General features: G+C 36.2%; 1 protein-coding gene across 8 annotated transcripts in view; it reads left to right on the top strand.

Moving 5' to 3' along the window:
• FSD1L (fibronectin type III and SPRY domain containing 1 like) overlaps positions 1–21,774 on the top strand; it is a 92,187-nt gene that overhangs the window by 22,939 nt on the left and 47,474 nt on the right. For all 8 annotated transcript variants that reach the window (XM_017876719.1, XM_017876715.1, XM_017876713.1 and 5 more), the window contains 4 exons: positions 2,405–2,500; positions 6,423–6,554; positions 10,368–10,469; positions 18,131–18,153. In XM_017876719.1, coding sequence (XP_017732208.1) covers positions 6,504–6,554; positions 10,368–10,469; positions 18,131–18,153 — 176 coding nt within the window. In that variant the 5' untranslated portion in view covers positions 2,405–2,500; positions 6,423–6,503. The remainder of the gene's footprint in view (positions 1–2,404; positions 2,501–6,422; positions 6,555–10,367; positions 10,470–18,130; positions 18,154–21,774) is intronic.

The raw sequence follows: 21,774 nt of genomic DNA, 5'->3' as shown, positions 1-21,774 counted from the left end.
CTGAGCCTACCTTGGGTGAGTACTTGGAAAATTTAAGTCCTTTGATCTCTTCTCCATTTCTGTATTACCTCTGTTGCTACTCCAACTGCGTCCACCCCTCCCCCAAGTCTTGGTGCACCAGTTCTTGGGAAGAGCATTGGCAGGATAAACACTTAATTCTCGGTCTTCATTGGTCCTCTTTCATAGTATAACTTCATTGTGTTATTATATTAAAATACCAACAGTAGTGACAGTGGGAAGAAATTGTGTAAGTGAATAAAACAGAGAACCCTTAGGCAGCCCCAGGGATGATAATAAAAACCTCCTTATTTCCAGGAATTGTGAGACTCAAAGGGAGAACTGTTACTGTTAAATTAAAAATTTTCAGCCGAGTGCGGTGGCTCATGCCTGTAATCCCAGCACTTTGGGAGGCCGAGGCAGGTGGATCACCTGAGGTCAGGAGTTCAAAACCAGCCTGGCCAACATGATGAAACCCCGTCTCTATTAAAAATACAAAAATTAGCTGGGCATGGTGGTGCACACCTGTAATCCCAGCTGCTTGGGAGGCTGAGGCAGGAGAATCGCTTGAACCGGAGAGGTGGAGGTTGCAGTGAACCAAGATCCTGCCATTGCACTTCAGCCTGGGCAACAAGAGTGAAACTTAGGCCGGGCGAGGTGGCTCAAGCCTGTAATCCCAGCACTTTGGGAGGCCGAGACGGGCGGATCACGAGGTCAGGAGATCGAGACCATCCTGGCTAACACGGTGAAACCCCGTCTCTACTAAAAAATACAAAAAACTAGCCGGGCGACGTGGCGGGCGCCTGTAGTCCTAGCTACTCCAGAGGCTGAGGCAGGAGAATGGTGTGAACCTGGGAGGCGGAGCTTGCGGTGAGCTGAGATCCGGCCACTGCACTCCAGCCTGGGTGATAGCAAGACTCTGTCTCAAAAAAAAAAAAAAAAAAAAAAAAAAAAGAGTGAAACTTAGTCTCAAAAAAAAAAATTTTTTTTTTCACTACTACAATGCTTTGTGAATATTTGTATAAAATGTTGCCAGGTATAGTGGCTTACACCTGCAATCCCAGCACTTTGGGAGGCTGAGGCAGGTGGATCTCCTGAGGTCAAGAGTTTGAGACCAACCTGGCCAACGTGGTGAAGCCCTGTCTCTACTAAAAATGCAAAAAGTGGCTGAGCCATGGTGGCAGGCACCTGTAATTACAGCTACTCGGGAGGCTGAGACAGGAGAACTGCTTGAACCCAGGAGGTGGAGGTTGCAGTGAGCCGAGATCACGCCATTGCACTCCAGCCTGGGAGACAAGAGCAAAAAACTCTGTCTCGAGAAAAAAAACTTAAAAAAAAAGATGTTACCTCCCTTCAGACTATTTCCTGGGCTCCTTATGTATAACCCCTTATCGATATCTGATTATATTTTTTAGGAGAACCTTTATTTCACAAAGTCTCATAGGCTTTATTAAAATATTTAAGCTCATAGGTACTTACAGAAAAAAGTCCTGTGCTTCTGAGAAAATTACAAAGTATTAAAGTACTTGCATTTGATTTTTTTCTGAGACTATAAATAACCTTGTTTGGTTTTTGCTGTTGCTACCAATGAGTAGTTACTGCAGCTAGACTTGTGCTGTCCAATATGATAGCATTGGTTACATTTGGCTATATAAACTTAAATTAATTAATTACAGTTGGAAAAATTAAATTTAATTCCTCAGTTCTAGTCACATTTCAAGACTTCATTAACTGTGTGTGGCTGCCATGTTGGGCAGCACATTTATAGGACATTTCCATTATAGTGGAAAATTTTATTGGATAGCACCGAACCAGAGAGAAAATTAACCAAATGTTTTATTTAAATAGGAAGCATTATCAAAGTCTCAGCTATTTGCTACTAAAATTGCTTTATTTATTATAGTTCTACAGCATCTGTAAATATTGGAATGAATGTTGTCATTCTAAATGCACATTTATTATCTAGTTTCATATCTCTAAAATATGTTTATTTTTGTAAATAAATAAAATGTTGATAAATTTATGTCTGCTTGCTTTTATTCCTTGGATCCTGATGTTGTATTCCATTTCCATTTGTTTTTACATCATTTAAAGATTTTGCTCTATTCCATTGCCATGGCCGATGACCTAAAATAATTCTATTGGTATTAAGTTAAACTGATCAGTTTCAATCTGAAAAGTATCATGGGGATTAAGTTGTATATTAGGAATAAGAGGGCTTAATACAGTACAAATATATACCCCATCTTTTCTAATTATAAGCCTTTGGAAGTTTTGAACAATGAGAAATTTTACATTGCTCCTATTTGTTATACTCTTACATAAAGTTTGTTTAGAGAATGCTTGTTAATGAGTTTTATAACTCTTTCATTGAAATATAGTATTTTAATGTTTTTCTTAATTCTAGGAAGCGCTACAGAGGATCATTTCAACTCTGGCAAATAAAAATGATGAAATTCAGAACTTCATTGATACACTAAATCATACACTAAAAGGAGTTCAGGTATGATTTTTTTATGAAAAATTTTATATAAATACGTCACAACTAATGAGTCAAATCTGAAGTACAAATATACTCTATGAACTTTGGGTTATAAACTAATGGAGGTGAGAGCAGGGTTTTAAAATAGCAGATAAAGTAAAAATGTTTTCATTGCAATTCCTGTTTTGTCCATGGAAAAATCAAAATAGTAAGAGAAAAGAAAGACTCTGGAATAGTAGTTGTTAGGGAATACCAGAGTGCTCACTTTAGTTCTTTTCCATTTGACATTTTTTCTAATATAAATTAAGAGCAATTTGTACTTTTTCAAAAGTACTGGCAAGTAAAACATTTCTTTTGCAATAAACAATGGAAGAAAAATGTTGGCCACATGTGATGGCTCATGCCTGTAATCCCAGCACTTTGGGAGGCTGATGCAGGTTGATAGGTTGAGCCCAGGAGTTTGAAACCAGCCTGGGCAACATGGCAAGACCCCATCTCTACCATAAATAAATAAATAAATAAAATTAAAAAAAAAATTAGCTGGGTGTGGTGGCATACACATGTAGTCCCAGCTACCCAGGAGGCTGAGGTAGGAAGATCGTTTGAGCCTAGGAGGTCAAGGCTGCAGTGAGCAGTGATTGTGCCACTGCACTCCAGCCTGGATGATAGAACGAGACTGTGTCTCAAAAAGAAAAGAAAATGTTATTGGTAAGGGGTCTACTTGTAGAAGCAGATGAAATTAAATAAAAGGTAAAGGGCCCATTGAGGAGGGAGAGGAATACTTAAGAAGATAGTTCCAGGTTTGGGGAGATAATTTATGTTGTAAGTAGTGACATATTGATTGTGGAAGAGAGAACTCAAGATAATCTGGTTGCTGGAAACGTAAAATCTACCAAGACTGAATCAAAAAGAAATAGAAAATCTGAATAGGTCAATAATGAATAAGGAAATTGAATCCACAGTAAAGTCTCCCATCAAAGAAAAGCCTGCAACCTGATGGTTTTATCGCTGAATTCTACCAAATATTTAAAGAACTACTACTATCAGTTCTTCTCAGCCTCTTCCAAAAAAATCAAAGAGGAGGGAGTACTTCCAAATCCATTTTACAAATTCAGCATTACCCCAATAATGAAGCCAAACCAGGGATCCTACAAAAGAGAGAACTACAGACCAATATTCCTAATCAACGTAGATGCAAAATTCCTCAATAAAATATTAGCAAACTGAATTCAGTAGCACATTAAAAAGATCATTTACCGTGATCCAGTAGGTTTCATGCCTGGGATGCAAGGGTGGTTCAACAGAAGTCAATAAATGTGATATACCATATTAACAAAACTAAAGACAAAAAAAAAGTGTCTGGTTATCTCAGTAGATGCAGAAAAATAATTTGACAAAATTGAACATCCTTTCGTGATAAAAACTCTCAACAAATTGGGTGTAGAAGGAATGTACCACAACACAGTAAAGGCTATATGTATAATAGCAGTCTCACAGCTACCATCTTATCAAAGGTGAGAAGTCAAAAGCTTTTTCTGTAAAGTCAGGAGCAAGACAAAGATGTTTACTCTCACCACTTTTTTTTTTTTTTTTTTTGAGACAAAGACTTGTTCTGTCACCCAGGCTGGATTGCAATGCCGCAGTCTTGACTCACTGCAACTTCTGCGTCCCAGGTTCAAGCGATTCTCCTGCCTCAGTCTTTAGAAAACTCTAAGACTCTACGAGAAAACTATTAGAACTGATAAATTCACTAAAGTTACAGAATGCAATATCAGTGCACAAAAATCAGTATTCTGTACATGAAAATGAACTATTTCAAAAGAAAATAAGAAAACAATCCTTTTTACTGTAGCATAAAAAAATAGGAATAAATTTACCTAAGGAAATGAAAGATCTGTATACTGAAAGCTATAAAACAGTGATGAAAGAAATTTAAGAAGACATAAATGAATGGAAAAATATCCCATGTTTGTGGATTAGAAGAATTAACATTGTTAAAATATTTGTACTACCCAAAGTAATCTACAGATTCATTGTAATCTCTATCCAAATACCAGTGTCATTTTCCACAGAAATAGAAAAAATCCTAAAATGTATATAGAAATACAAAAGACCCAGAATAACCAAAATCTTTAGCAAAAAGAACATTCATGAGAGGCCGAGTTGGGTGGATCGGCCTGAAGTTAGGGTTCAGGATCCCAGCCGGGCCAACTTGTGAAACCCATCTCTACTAAAATACAAGGATTAGCTGGATGTGGCCGGGCGCCTTTTGTAATTCAGGGCCTGTTTGAGAGACTTGAGGCAGGAGAATCGCTTGAAACCCAGGGAGGTGAGGTTGCAGGTGAGCCGAGGGATCATGCCACTACACTCCCAGCCCTGGGTTGGATTGAGTGCAAGGACTTTGTCTCAAAAAAAAAAAAAAAAAAAGAAAGAAAGAAAAAAAGAATTCATTATTTTAGCTGTCTTGAATGATTTTATTGGAAAATTGGTGAATCAGCTTTCTTTAGATAAGCATAAAGCTAATGACTCTAGAGCTCCTGATCTGTGGACAAGAGAATCATCACATTTGATATCTGGAAAGAGAGATCTTATGTAGATCTAGCTCGAACCATTCTTCTGGTTGATAAATTTTAGAATTCTACCTTAACGTTAGAAAAAAAGTAGTGGGGGAATTAAACTACACCCTTGTTGATGAAGATGGGGGCTTAGTAGTAGGCAAAAGGCAACAAGATGCCATCTGGTGATTGAGAGGAAAATAGTCTATTTCTTTTTTATGAATGAATAAACTGAGGTCTAGGAGTTTAAGTGCCTTGTACAAGGTCATGCTGTTACTGAGTGGCTAGTATGGGATTTGAGTTAGGTCTTTTTCCTTCTGGACTGCACATTCCGCTTCTGTAGTTGTTCTTACTATTGTAAATAGACTAGTAAAATGATTACCACCACCTTTGGTGAGGTGCCAGTGAGGTGTCTAGTTTTTATAAACATTATTAGCGAAAGTTTGGACATATAATATTACAATAGATTGTATATATTAGTTCTCTTAGTGCCAGTTCACTTCTTTTAATTGAATAATTCATCCAAGTTGAAAAATGTCTTAAGAAAATTTCTTCTGTCTCATTATTTGTTGCAAGTGTGGATATTGCTTATCTAGGGATTTTACAAATAATTTAATTTATTTTTTGTTGAGGTAGCAGCATCCTGCTTATGGACCCAATGGGGAGCTCTGAGAAGTCAAGAGACTCGAAATGCCTTATTGACCATGTTACTAGTAACATAGTTACTAGTGTGGCTTTGGGCAAGTAACTTACCTGTATTTTAATTAATAAAATACAGGATTTGAGTACAAATTCTAGTCATTAGATGATTCAATATTTGATAATATCTTAGGATCCAATAAATAATTGCTTAGTCTTTTAATTTCTGTTTATCTTATATAAATGCAGTGTTTTCGAGACCCTGAAAGATTTTAAAATTTAGACAAAATCTGCCTCATTTCTGTTTGTGCAAAGTGTTCCTCAGAATTACTGAATTAAAATCTCTGGAATATTTTATTAAAATACCTCACCAGTGATTCTGATACGTACCAGAGGTTAAGAACCACTGGCTTAAAGTCTGCCTGTGAGACTGAAGGTCTGGACAAAGTTGGGAATCTTCAAACATCCTTTCATGTTGTCCTATGGAAACACTAAAGTGAAGAGTGTGTGGGGCTAGTCCATAAAAGACAACTTAACTGATAGTATAGCTGAAACAGTACTGTTAGCATTAGCAGGCAGTTTGTTGCATTTATCTCTTTTGAAAGCCTTAAGTCAAATATTAGAATTATGTTATTTTTATATTAGGCCAATATAGTTTATAATATAAATTTATTCTCTCTTTTGGGCATACCTTTTAGTTTTTAAATGTTTGGTAGCTCTTCAGTAAAATTGTTTTGTTTTTTAAACAGGAAAATTCGTCCAACATACTCTCAGAGTTAGATGAAGAATTTGATAGTTTATACTCTATACTGGATGAAGTAAAAGAAAGTATGATTAACTGTATCAAGCAGGAACAAGCTCGTAAATCCCAAGAGTTACAGGTGAGATCATACAACTGTTAAAATATGGATAATTTTAGTCTGTTTAATGCTCGATTTATGGTAAGCAAAGATTAGTGAATTTCTGAGTATACCTTGAAGAATATGGTTTTTTGTTTTGGCCATAAGTATTCTAAAATTATGGTTAAAAAAACCAATTTATTCTCTTAACCTTTTTTTTTTTTTGAGACAAAGCCTGGCTCTGTCACCCAGGCCGGAGTGATCTTGGTTCACTGCAACCTCCGCCTCCCAGGTTCAAGTGATTCTCCTGCCTCAGCCTCCCAAGTAGCTGGGATTACAGGTGCCCACTACCACGTCTAGCTAATTTTGTATTTTAGTAGAGACGGGGTTTCACCATGTTGGCCAGGCTGGTCTCAAACTCCTGACCTCAGGTGATCCACCTGTCTTGGCCTCCCAAAGTGTTGGGATTACAGGTGTGAGCCACTGTGTCCGGCCAATTCTCTTAACCATTTTAAACTGTACAGTGTACAATTTGATGGTGTTAAATATATTCACATTTTTGTATAACAGATCTCTAGAATTTTTTCATCTAGTGCAAGTGAAACTTTATGTCCCTTGATCAACAACTCATTTCCCCTTCTTACTAGCTCCTGGCAGTCATCATATTATTTTCTGTTTCCATGACTACTCTACATGTCTCATAAGTGGAATCATAGCATTTGTCCTTTTGTGACTTATTTCCACTCAGCATAATGTCCTCAAGATTTATGCTTGTTATAGCATGTCTAGGATTTCCTCCTTTTTTGTGATTGAATAATATTCTACTCATGAATATACCACATTTTCTTTATCCATTTATATGTCTGTGGACATTTGGGCAGCTTACATGTCTTAGCTATTGTGAATAATGGTGCAATGAATGTGGGAGTTTAAATATCTCTTTGAGATTCTGTTTTCAATTCTTTTGGATATACATACTTAGAAGTAGGATTGCTGAATCATGTGGTAATTCTCTTTTTAGTTTTCTGAGGACCCTCTATATAATGTTTTCCATAGGGGCTGCACTATTTTACATTCCTACCAGCCCAAGGGTTCCAGTTTCTTCACACGCTTGCTAATGCTTTTTATCTTCTGGGTTTTTTTTTTGATAGTGGCCATCATAATGGGTATGACATGCTATTTCATTACGGTTTGGCTTTGCATTTCCCTAGTGACTAGTGATGTTAACCATCTTTTCATGTGTTTGTTGGCCATCAGTGTATTTTCTTTAGAGAAATGTCTATTCAGGTTCTTTAGCCATCTTTTAATTGGGATACATGTAGGGTTTTTGTGGTTGTTAAGTTGCAGCAGTTTTCTATACATTCTGGATATTAACGCCTTATCAGGTATATGATTTGCAGTCCCCCCCCCCCCCCATTTTGTAGGCTGCTTTTTTACTCTATTGGTTGTTTCATAGGATATGGAGAAGTTTTAAAATTTTACATCATCTCATTTGTGTATTTTTACTTTCATTGTCATATCCAGGAAATCATTGACAAACACAGTGTTATGAAGCTTTTCCTGTATGTTTTCTTCTAGGAGCTTTAGAGCTTATGTTTAGATCTTCAATCCATTTTAGTTAATTTTGCATGTGGTGTTAAGTAAGGGACCTACTTTATTTTTTTGCTTATGGATATTCGGTTTTCCTAGCACCATTTGTTGAAGAGAGTGTCTTGTCCCTATTGTTCGACCTTGGTAGCTATGTCAAAGATCATTCGATCATATATGTGAAGGGTAATTTCAGGGCTGTCTGTTTTGTTCCATTGGTCTGTGTATCTGTCTTTATGCCAGTACCACATAGTTTGGGGTCCTATAGTTTTGTAAGATATTTTGAAATCAGGAGTGTTGAGGCATTCAACTTTTTTCTGTTTCAAAATTGTTTGTGCAATTCACAGTCCCTTGAGATTCTATGTGACTGTTATATGTATTTTTTCTATTCCTACAAAGAATGTCTTGGGATTTTGACAGTGATTACATTGAATTTATAGATTGTTTTGGGTAGTATGGACAGTTTAACAATATTAAATGTTCCAGTCTATGAACATGAATGTCTTTCCCTTTATTTTTGTTGTATATTTCTTTTAGCATTGTTTTGTAGTTTTGGGTGTATAGGTCTCATGCCTCGTTGGTTAAGTTTATTTTAAAGTATGCTGTTCTTTTTGATGCTATTATAAGTGGATTTTTTTCTTATTTTCCTTCTTAGATTGTTCATTATTGGTAATTTTTGTGTTTTGATTTGAGTTATAGATATCTTTGAGCACCTAAAAGCTATGGAAAAACACGTATATTCTCTTTCTGTCTTACATACACACTGTACATGCACAATTTCCAGGGATCAGATACCCTCTGAAGTGTGTCCATACTCCCCAGGTTGAGGTTTGTTGTTCATATTTGGGGGCAGGGGATGTACTGCTTAAATAATTCAAGGATAATTCGTTTATTCATAAAGTCACCATACATTTCAATAAATACTAATAAGAAATGAATTCATTTCAAAACACTGTAGAAGAAAGGACAACTCAGCATCTTCTGAAGATCCAACCGAAAACTCATCCTGTGCAGAATTCTGTTCTGTTTTGGACCCAGACCCTTCTTTACAGCACCACTCTGGAATGGCCTTTAAGCATCCATTTGCTTAATCTCCAACCTTCCCTTTTCCCTCCCCTTACTTCTTTACCAGAGCAGCTCTAATGGTCTTCATCTACCACTAGCCAACATTTCTGTCACCCTAACTCGTACCACATATTAAACCTGCCACCAAAGTGGCCATGGGTCATGTCTTTTCTCCTGCCTTTCCTTCTTCCCATCAAGTACCAAAAACTCTTGCATATTGAGTGTGCGTTATCCATTTCGATCAGCCCCCTAGCCATCCCTGGTGTGAGTGATGTTCCAGTGCTGCTGGTAATATTTTCCCTTTTCACTTACCTCTCAGTTCCTAGTACCTCATTGATGGCTGTTGTTTGTCAAGACCTTCTTTCTGCTTGAATATATGTGGACAGTTTGTTCTTCTGGCATTGTTACAGGGGAACTAGGAGCAGCCAATAGAAACTTTTTAAAACTTGCAGTTTCTTAGATAAAATTGAATTGCAAACATTCATCTTTAGAGCAGGAACTTTGCCATTTAGGTTTAGAAAATACTTCCTACTTGTCCCATATTCTTTATGTATCTTGAATTGCTAGTTTTAATTAATGCCAGTTGACTAAGCTTCGCTTAGGTCCTTTTTTGTTTTAAAGGATGAGTATATCTTTGCCTGTATGCAGTTAAGCTGTTTTCGATAAATTATGGAAAAGGTACAAAGTATTAAGATAATTAAANGAACTAGGAGCAGCCAATAGAAACTTTTTAAAACTTGCAGTTTCTTAGATAAAATTGAATTGCAAACATTCATCTTTAGAGCAGGAACTTTGCCATTTAGGTTTAGAAAAATACTTCCTACTTGTCCCATATTCTTTATGTATCTTGAATTGCTAGTTTTTAATTAATGCCAGTTGACTAAGCTTCGCTTAGGTCCTTTTTTGTTTTAAAGGATGAGTATATCTTTGCCTGTATGCAGTTAAGCTGTTTTCGATAAATTATGGAAAAAGGTACAAAGTATTAAGATAATTAAAATTTGTTTTATATATATATATAAAAGAAATATAACAAGTTTTATATATATATGTAAAACTTGATTATCTTGCTACAATATCTCACTGAAATATTTTCCTCTGTTATTGCTATTAAAATTATTTGTAAGTTCATTATAACAATATATATTTAAGATTCTGATGGCAATAGGAAACTTCCTTTTAATGATTTATTTATTTTTTTCCTAGAGTCAGATTAGTCAATGTAATAACGCCCTGGAGAACTCTGAAGAACTATTAGAATTTGCAACAAGATCATTAGATATAAAGGAACCTGAAGAATTTTCAAAGGTACAAAAAAACTGCATTAATACACTTAACAAGGAAAGTTGTTTTTTTAAAAGGCTTTTTTGTTTTCTTTAGTTTTGCATTTCTTTACTGATTTCTAATACTAATAAAGGCTTGGGGTTTCTTGATAAGTAAAATGCTAGCTGTTCATTTATTCCAAAGCAAACACTTAGAAGTGTGTGTCTTTAGGGTCATCAAAAAATATGTTTAAACAGTGTTTCTGTGTTTCCATCTATGAGCTGATTGGGAAAGCATTATCACTTTATGCATATGAGCACTGTAACTGTGTAACTTCTTATTGCAGATAAATGCCCCTACTGCTTGATTTAAGTAATTGAATGTTTTATTAAAACGTGGAAATGTAGATCCTTACTTAAGGGATATGTTTAGTATAAAAATGTAAAGAGTAGAGCAAGAAGCCTGCTAATGTTTTAATTTAGATCCTGGTGTTTAAGTGATTGTAAATTCTAAATTCTAATTCTTCTTTTAAGTAGGGTCATTTTAAATGATTACCATTTTGTCAAGTCAAACCCAGAAATGTAGAATATATTTTAAAATGATGTGAAAAGAGTTGGAAATTAAGCTGTATAATTAGCAAAAATTACTGTGTAGTTATCAAGATAATTTGAGTTTGATGTTATTTACTTCACCTTTGTGGAGTATATAGTGAGCTGCATTGGTGTTAGAAAGGTAGCTTTATAATTGATTTATGCCTAGTGATTGTTTTCATTTTATGATTTTCTGTGAACTTGAAGGTAGAAAAAACTTCCTTGAGAAGGTAACATTTGCCACCTTACATCTTTGGATATTAAAATTGAACTTTAACATGGATATTTTCTTTTAAACAAATGAATCAAAACAAAAGTTATTTTGCTGTAAGCCAGTGCATGAATTAATTCTTTAAATTTGGAGGTGAGTTGTAAAGACACTTACTAATGCACATAAGTGGACTTATTATATAAGGAATTATGAGGGAAATGTACCATACTTAAAAGTACTTTGAAAGTATGATATGTTGGCCAGGTGTGGTGGCTCATGCCTGGAATCCCAGCACTATGGGAAGCCAAGGTGGGTGGTTTGCTTGAGCCCAGGAGTTTGAGGCCAGCCTGGGCAACATGGTGAGATCCTGTCTGTACAAAATACACAAAAAAATTAGCCGGGCATGGTGATGTGCACCTGTACTCCCAGCTACTTGGAGGCTGAGGTGGGAGGATTGTCTGAGCCTAGGAAGTCGAGGCTGCACCAAGCTGTGATTATGCTGCTGCACCCTAGCCTGGGCAACAGAGCGAGGTCCTATCTTAAAAAACAAAAAACAGTCTGGGCGCGGTGGTTCACACCTGTAATCCTAGACTTTGGGAGGCCGAGACTGGCGGATCATGAGGTCAGGAGATTGAGACCATCCTGGCTAACATGGTGAAACCCTGTCTCTACTAAAATACAAAAAAAAAAAAAAAAAAATTAGCCGAATATGATGTCGGGCACCTGTAGTCCCAGCTACTCGGAGGCTGAGGCAGGAGAATCGCATGACCCCGGGAGGCGGAGCTTGCAGTGAGCCGAGATCGTGTCACTGCACTCCAGCCTGGGAGACAGAGCGAGACTCCACCTCAAAAAAAAAAAAGTACGATATGTCACTTATTTAGAGGGCATTCATGTGATAACCTAAAATGTCTGGAACATAGCTAAGAAACATGCAGAAAGCAAAAGATGTCTTAGTCATCAAAATCAACATCATAGAGTTCATGACAAGAGTTAATGTCCTCTATTCAAGATCATTTCTCAGAATCTGTTCACTATTGTACTTGATACTACTATTATTTTCAGTATTTTTCTTTCTGTTTTCTACTTGTCAACAAATTACCCTTTTAGTGGAGGAGGGCAGTTATTAATGACAGGCATAGTCATAGCAGCAAGAATTACCAACTGACAGCCTAAGAGTGAGGAAGAAGACAGGAAAACTATAGAATGTGGAGACTAATACTCAAAAATGCCTTGAATCCAGTTGATTTAAGGAGGGACTGAAACTTGGAAAAACTATGATAAAAGTTTATTTCTCCGATGTTTCTCTTTCTGTTGACATTTTCAGAGTTCTTCTGTCTTCTTTCTCCCAAATGCTACCCTTTTCTGTTTCACTGTCCTTTATTCTTTCCAGCTTTGTTTCTGTTATAATTTATTCCTGACAGATTATAAATTAGATTATAAATTATAAATTAGAAAGGTTCTGATAAAATAAGTCACATTGTGGTTTAATATGCCACTTTGCTTATTCTTACTATTTGGGTCTTGTCTTGCAGCAGTTTATAGTACTATTTAGTAGCTTAAACCATTTGGAGATGTGGTGAAATGAATTACAACCATGTGTCGCTTAACGATGAGGATGTCTTCTAAGAAATGTATCATTAGGCGATTTCATCATTGTGGGAACATTAGAGTATAATGGCACAAACCTAGATAGCATAGCCTACTACATACCTCAGCTGTATGGTATAGTTTGTTGCTTCTATGCTGCAAACCTATGTAGCATGTTACTGTACTGAATACTGTAGGCAGTTGCAATACAGTGGTATTTGTGTATCTCAACATAGAAAGGGTATAGTAAAAATACAACATTATAATTTTAAGGGACCACCATTGTATATGCAGTCCATTATTGACTGAAATGTAGTTATGTGGCACATTACTGTATCTGTCAGTGTTTCCTAGCCAGAAATCTGGGCTTATCATTTAGGAAAAATGCTTAACTGAGAGCTGCTTGCAATTATTTTCTTCATATGTCCAGATAATAATTTGATTTCAAGTAAAAAACTAAGTTCACTTTCCTAGCCAGCTACATGGACTACAGGCCTACCTCAGATACCTAGTTGCTGAGTATAGGGAGAGATGACTTTGGAGATTATTAGTCTAGCAGTATATTGTTAGATGTCTAGAAAAAGAAATTCATTTAAGGTATACTGTTTGTGAATATCCCATATTAAAGTGCTTAAATGAGATTAATGTGAATGGCCCATGAGGACAAAAAGATAGCATAGGCTAAAATCGAGGTAGTGTGTCTTTTCATAGTTCATTATCTTAAAAAAGTATTTTAAGTTCTGATATTTAAATTATCACATTGCAGTATCTCAGCATGAGAACTGAATGTGAAACTATGCTATTTACCAGCGTTTTATACTTTCTGAAAGTAAACAAATACAAATAGCACAAATGCAAAAAGATTTTAGAACATACCTTCACTTTTTTTTTTTAACTGCTAGAAGTTTGGTTGTTAGTAAATTTATGCAGAAAGATCACCAGCAAATGGGATCCAGATCATTAGCTTTATTCCTGGACTTAGCAAATTGGCAACATCCCACCAAATGTGGGTTCTCTGCTAATAGCTGGCCTGCAGAACACCGCTTGGATCCTTTTGGAACTTTACCAAAATTAGTATTTCTATTCCCACCCTGACTTTAGACCTTGAATTCTCTCTATAGAAAGAGCTGACAATTTCTGAGTCAGTGTAACTAACTTGCCATCACAATCATGCCACATGTACTCCAGTTGTCAGACTAGAAGGGAGAAAATAGTTTCCTACCCATGGGGTCCCTATAATGGAATAAAAAGTACAGTTAGGTGAAAGGAGAACAGTGTCTTCTGCATTTGACCACAGCTGAAGAGGGAGAATGGGTTTAGTGTATTTCCCACATCTCACTCATAATGAATGATTCGCCTGCAGAATATTGTCCAGTGAGTGTTAGGCTCTGACCACTGGCAAGAGTGAACAAGAAGAAGAGTGGGTAGAAGCTCACTCAGTACTTTCAAGTAAGCAGAAATACTGCCAGAAGCTCCATCTGTAGGCTGAAGTTAAGAATGTTAGGAGCGAGGAGAGGACCTTCAACAAAAGCAGAAATGTTTCAGTTTTGAGGGCAATATAAAGAAACAGATCTAAATATTTGTTAAGCATAGGTCAAATTGTAGTTTTCACCTTAATTTCATTTCTTGGTGTTTGTGTCTTACAGAAATGCAATCTCCTGTACAGATATGTCTAATCATGAAACAGTTGCATGCATACTATATTTCAAAGTGTATTTCAAGTTATTCACTGTGGCTTTTGTGACAGATTCTTTCAAATGATCGTTTTTTGAAAAATAGTTCCTTTTATGAACAAATAAATATATGTCTGCCAAATACAAAAATTCTAATGTATGGAATTAACTGGTGTGCAATCTGTTTTTTTTTTCCAAAGACATATTTTTGCCTAAAGGAAAATAATGTTTTGAGGCTATCTCTTTTCCCTCTCCCTTTCTATAAAAGAGAAATGATGATATTAAAGAAGAAAGATAGAAACAATAAGATACTTTATCTTCAAAGTGCTTGATAAATCCACAGAAGAAAATAGTTTCTATATTCACCCATAACAGATTAAGAACAAAAGAGATTGGGAAAAGATCTGTTAACTATTTTCTATGTGACTGGGAAAATACCTGGTTTGACTTCTTTAAATTTAATTGGCAGTTACGAAGATTGGTTTGTGATTACTTCTACTTCTACTCATATTACAGTTTCTCTGCATTCATATCAGAGATGGTGCCTTCCTTTCTCCCTCTCTGTCTCTCTTCCCTCATTCCCTCTATCTCTTCATTGTTTTTAAACTAAATCTTACAATTCCATTCCTTTTATCAGCCATAGAAAGGTGTCACCTGAGACCAAACTTCCTTAAGTAGAATTGTAATGCTGAATTTTGTCAAACATCTGTTTAATTAGAACCAGCTGATTCCAAGATTTACCACTGCTCTGTTACCAACACATTTATTTGAGCCTCTGTAATTCCAGGTAGTGAGTTATGAAGAAGCTGCAATGAATGTTTAGATTTATTTTCAGGTTATGGTACTGTATATTATTGAAAAGCTTCCAAGAAGCTTAGTTATATTACTTTACTCAACATCACTCTTTAGATCTTCTATTGAAATCCTTTCTGCCAATTTTGTAATTGACAAAAGTCACCATTCTTGAAATAGAGGAATAGAAACTTAGAAGCTGTATAGTGTTGTGTGTCTTTTGGATACCTTTCTGTTTAGAGAGAAGAATTCTAGAAAAAAAAAATATTTTCTAATTTAAGACATTTCTTGAAATTGGGCCCTTTCAAAGAAATATCTTCAGAATTTGAAACTCTGCCTTCTAATCATTGCTCAGAATAACTTCTTAAACCTCTCTTGCATTTATACAATATATATGCAGTACAGTTTGAACCTAAATGAAAGTGGAGCCATGGGATTTTCAGTTTTACCAGCTGGGTATATTCAATGTAAATGCATGGACAACAGTTTTTCCTACATTATCTGGCTTTTCGTTTATTCCTTTCCTGGTTTTTCACAAACAGCATGGTACATGAAGTGATACCATAAGAGCTTTGCATGCATGCATATGTGCACACACACACTAAAAATTTTCACCTTATTAAATTTAGTAACACTTGACACAAAATTGAATCATCATGGTCAGTTTAAAAAATGGTAATGGTCTTCATATCATTGGGTTATGCGAGGGTGATTTGTAATATTTCTCTGAGTTTGAAACCAATTAGGAAATAAGATAAAACAAAACTGATAAGAGGCCAAATAATAATAAAAGGATGTTGGAAAAGATGGCTTTTGTTATTGGGCAAGTTTCCTGATACTAAATACCTAGAATTAGACAGACAAATTCACCCAGGCATGATCAGCAGGGCCTGACTCAGGTGATGGGCAGGGGAAGCCACTTTCAGTGAAAGTTATGGCACAGAGGGAAAGAACAGAATATATGTTCTCTGTGGGCAAGCAAGCTGCCAGAAAAAGCAGAAGGTCCTGAGCTACTCTTTTCTAGTCTCTCCTTTAAAACCCATTATCAGATAAGTCATATCATTTTCCTAGGAGAAATAAGGGAATGGAGATGCAAAGAGTAATCCTAGTAGTACTTGTTTCATATCAGGTACAAAGAAGAGTCCTCTCTTTCCTTCCTTTAACACTTTCATTAAAATCTTTGTTTTGTAATTCCAGCTTTAATGACAGTAATTTAAAAAATCAATATAATTAACTTTTTAAACATTTTCTATCTCTGGTACTACAGTAGTTTCATGACTTAAGATACATACAGATCCCACAGAATTTGTTTGCTGTAGTATGTGGGCCTTGGAAGTGATTTTCGGAAACATTAAAGAGCAAAATTCATTAGAAAAGAAATAGAATGATTAATATACAAGGTCTCAACTGATTAATAGTAGTGCTGAAACTGTATAACATGCTGATCTCTTAAATCTCAGTTCTGTGTTGCCTGGGCGCGGTGGCTCACGCCTGTAATCCCAGCACTTTGGGAGGCTGAGGCGGGCAGATCACGAGGTCAGGAGATCAAGACCATCCTGGCTAACATGGTGAAACCCCGTCTCTAATAAAAATACAAAAAAAATTGCCAGGCGTGGTGGCAGGTCCCTATAGCTACTCAGGAGGCTGAGGCAGGAGAATGGCGTGAACCCGGGAGGTGGAGTTTGCAGTGAGCTGAGATCACGCCACTGTACTCCAGCCTGGGCGACAGAGGAAGACTCTGTCTCGAAAAGAAAAGATCTGAGTTCTGTGTTTTTGAGTAGAAAGGATACTTAGACCAGAATGTTTTAGGGTGGGTATAAAAATGACCAATAATGAATAGGAACAACGTTAGAACTGGAGAGACCACAGAAGCATTGCTACGTATATCTAATTAACATTCAAATAAATTTAATAATTATTAAGTATTACTATGTCCTAAGCATTTTTGCTTGGCACTGGGGATACAGTGTTGAGCAAAACAGCCTTGTCTCTGTCTGATACATTGTTAACTATACTGGTTACTGTGGGGAAAAAAACTTTTGTTGGATATATTGTATGTAAATGTAAAAAGGACAACAGTTTTTACTTGTTTTTTTATCATTTTGTATGACCATGCAACCCCAAGTAAATAGCTGAGTTCCCTTTCTAAACTTGTGCTTTCATTAAAAAAAAAAAGACAAAAGAGATATCATATATAGGTTTAAGTTGGTAGCATCTATGAAATCATCATGGAGAAAGACCCCATTGCTGGAAGTATTTCTCTGGTCTCTTTGTGTCTGGATTTCTGCCATTACAACTTTCTTTGGAGTAAAGATTTGTAGAATTGCAGCCTAGTTGTATTTGTTAGCAGGCAAGCTCTCAGAATTCCTTGCCCTATAGAGGCATATAGAGAAAACTTGGAACAACGATTATGAAGTAGTGAAAGAGATCTCCGAAGAAAAAGTAGAGAGTAAATTTGACATGTACAAGAAAACCATGAAGGAAGTTGTCCCATGAAGGAGGTTGGTTGCTCTAGTTGATGAGTATCAGACTGAATGAAAGTGGAGGTGTGTTTTGATAATATTAAGGTAAGAAAAAAACATTTATAGTCACCTGGAATTTGTTTGAAGTGTTAAATTTTCCTCCTAAAAGTTGATTTTTGTGGGGTCTGGATTTTCTACTGTAATTCTACTATAACATCACATGAAAGCTTATGTGATATACACATAAATTTTCTATAGTTTGTGTTTTGGTGAATATGAACTAATCTATTGCAGGGTTTATATCCTAACTTTTCTTGCATGTCACTGCCATTGAAACTTGCATGAAAAGCACTAACTTGCCTTCTTTCTCTTCTCCCTGATTGGCTCCAAGGCTGCCAGACAGATCAAGGATAGGTATGGTATAAAACACATTTTTACTTAAGAATCATTATTGAAGTCAGAAATGAAATTCGGAAATAGTTTTTAAATTAAAATTGTGTTAGTTAAGGTAAAATACCCAATGACCAAGTACAAAATAAAATGTCCTCTGTATATTTTCTTCGAATAACCATTATATGAATAAGATTTTTTAAAAGCATAGTTGTGGATAATTATGTGCTTCAGAAGAATTTCATTTCTGGTATAGTAATATAGTTAGTTTTAGTTTTAGAACAGTTCTTAATTAGCTGTACTAATGAAGAGGGAACTATTTTGAATAACTTAAAAATATATACTCCTGGAATGTGTTTTTTGTTAAATTTAAATGTAAGTGGGTCTTATTTTCTGTGAACTCACTCATTTTAAGTAGTCCTCAACAACTAAAGCTCTCCTGTTTCACTGCCCTCCTGTTTAACACCTTTGTATTCTCATTTCATCCTGTTCCTGGTGCCATCTCTTTCTATTTCTAATGCCACCACTATCTGGTTAATATTCTACGAGAAGAGAAAATTAAAGATAATTATTAAAGGTTTTGGCTTAAAAGGTCTTTCTTATTGGTAAAGCCAGGCTTAACAAAAGAAATTTAGTACTTGTAATGAACATAGAGTGCTAAAGGAGTTGCTAGCAACATTTGGATCGCATTAACACAGAAGGAACAGTTTGGATCTGCCTGTCTAGTCACTGAGTGTTGTCTGTAGTGAGATTATAACAAGTTTTTTCATTTGAGGATCATGAAATTTTCTGAAAGGCACAGCTCTTCAAAGTACCACTCCAAATCCTAGGTTAAATTATTCTTCAGATAATTGACAAAAATTTTTGTTATAGATTATGTGAAAAAATAGTGCCTCTATTGTTAATCTTGGCTGAAAATTTTACTTCTGTGTTTCTCTTTTTTTGTTTTTGAGGCAGAGTCTCACTCTAGCACCCAGGCTGGAGTGCAGTGGTGCGATCTTGGCTCACTGCAACCTCTGCCTCCTGGGCTCAAGTGATCCTCCGCCTCAGCCTCTTGAGTAGGTGGGACTACAGGCATGTGCCACCACATCCGGCTAATTTTTGTATTTTTTGTAGAGACAGGGTCTTGCTATTTTGCCCAGGCTGGTCTGAAACACCTAAGCTCAAGCGATCTACTCGACTTGGCCTCCCAAAGTGCTGGGATTACAGGCGTGAGCCATTGTGCCCGGTCCTATATTAATTTTTGTATTTTTTGTATATTTTACATCAGGCAGTAGCTAAAGATATGGATCATTCTTATAAATCCTGAATCTAGAAAGATGATTGTGAAAGTTTGAAGGTAAAAAATATTAGCAGTGTAAGGAATGGATGGTAGATAGGTCAGTTTTGTGGGTAAGGTAGATTTGGATTGTGTCTGGAAATTGCTATGAGTCATCCATCTTCCTCCCTGGGTATATTATACTTACTGTTTAGCTACCTATCCCACTACATCCCGTTTTAGTCCCTAATTTTCTGAATTAGAAATTACTTCCTAATCATGACCTTGCAAAATCTCTCATTTTTCAAGATTCTGTATGGCTCTTGGCATCACAGAATTTTGTCTGTATCCTTGAACTCTTTCTCTTTGCCCAGATTTGTTTATCAGGATTTAATTTTATGACCAATTTCAGTGGCTGTGTTCTTTACTGAAGCTTGGGTTTTTTGCCTCTTCTAAGCCAGCCTCTTGACTTGATTTCATTAGTATCCAGGTGATCTCAGGAATTAGGGTTCAGGCAAACTCCTGTGTGTGTGTGTTTGTCTGTGTGTGTGTGTGTTTGCGTGTTCAAATCCTATAGCATTTTTGTGGTCCCCTACAACATTTTTATTTCCTGCCTGAGGAACATTTCTGAGTCTCAACTTAATTTTTTTTTTTTTTGAGTCTTGCTCTGTTGCCCAGGCTAGAGTGCAGTGGTGCAGTATTGGCTCACTGCAGCCTCTGCCTCCCGGGTTCAAGCGATTCTCTTGCCTCAGCCTCCCAAGTAGCTGGGATTACATGTACCTGCCACCACACCCGGCTAATTTGTGTGTGTGTGTGTGTGTGTGTGTGTGTGTGTGTGTGTGTGTTTGTAGAGACAGGGTTTCACCATGTTGGCCAGACTGTCTCGAACCCCTGACCTCAAGTGATCTGCCCACTTCTGCCTCCCAAAGTGCTGGGATTATAGGTGTGAGCCACTGTGCCCGGCCCTTCAACCTAATTTTTAAAATTTTGATACTTACCTTTATGATGTTCAGGTTTCTCCGATGTAGTTTTTGGTACTCCTCAAAAGTGAGCTTTTAGAATTCCATTATTACCATTTAAAATACAAAAATAATTTAAACATATAGTCATAATAAAATGACTACTTTAGCTATTTTCACCAAGCAAAGAAAGGATTTTTCTTTTTTTGGGGGGCAGGGGACAGAGTCTTGCTCCATCACCCAGGCTGGAGTGCAGTGTCACAATCACAGCTTACTGCAGCCTGGACCTCCCTGGCTTAAGGGGCCCTCCCTCCTCTGCCACCTGAGCAGCTGGGACTGCAGGCACATGCCACTATGCCCAGTTATAAAGGTATAGATGGACTTCAAGGGAGAATGTGTAACATATCTGAGCAAGGAATCAAATATAAAAAATGAAAATATCTGTGAAAACTCATTATTTATCATTTGCTATGGTAGAAGTTACGCAGAGGAACAGCAGGATTAAGAGAGAAAACCAGGATAGAAATAAGATAACACATCTCTACAACTTTATAGAATCACTGGCGTGTACTTCTGGGGACTTAATAATATTGGAATATGATTAGTTGACGTATATTGCAGGAGTTACTGGTTCTTGAAAGAGAGGAGTTATAAAAGAGCCAAGTTAATTAGGTAGTTTGAGGAAATTAAAACTATATTTTGTAGTTATTTTCTCTTTGCAAAAATCAGGAGCGAAGGATCCTTGAATTTACCTTGTGCTAGTAGAAATGAACTAAGAAAATCAAGGGGAATTAAAACATACCTAGCCTCATGGATCCTGTAGTATAGAGAATTATCTAATGAATTTTAGATGTTTAGTTTGGGCTTTGAGGCACATGTCTAAATACATGCAGTTAAAAATTAAAGTTCAATCTTCTGAAAGATTGTAGCATTTTTGCCCATCTAAATTGATTCATGGAAGCTTAAGTTTTCATTGTCTAGAAAATAAGAGTTGTTCTTGTTTTTTTTTTTTTTTAAAGCTTTGATAAGCCTTTCTAATGCATTTATGGGGCATATTCTTTTTCTTTGATGTCATGGTGATTGAATCAAATCTGACAGGTTTAAGGTTTTAAATTCTCTAAAATACTTTCAGATTATTTTTCTCAACATTTCTCAGTAAACATTTTAATATTTAGTCAGGTTTTGAATGAACCAAGTAGGTTCTAACCTATTCACTGATTCAGTGAGCATTTATTAAGTACATATCTGACTGTAGCTCTTTCAGATGTCCTTGAATCAAAAGATACTTGAGGCTGTAAAGAATAACATATATAGGACTTAGTATTTGTTCCTTTTTATTGAAATTGTATTATTTGAGAGACAAACAGCTGAGCATAATATGCATGAAATAATCAGAATTGTGCTTGGCATATAGTAAGCCTTCAGTCA

The sequence above is a fragment of the Rhinopithecus bieti genome, unplaced genomic scaffold (genome assembly GCF_001698545.2).
Source record: "Rhinopithecus bieti isolate Rb0 unplaced genomic scaffold, ASM169854v2 scaffold_9663, whole genome shotgun sequence".
NCBI classification, from domain to species: domain Eukaryota; kingdom Metazoa; phylum Chordata; class Mammalia; order Primates; family Cercopithecidae; genus Rhinopithecus; species Rhinopithecus bieti.
The sequence above is the reverse complement of the archived record's forward strand: the minus strand, read 5'-3'. Positions and strand labels throughout refer to the sequence as shown.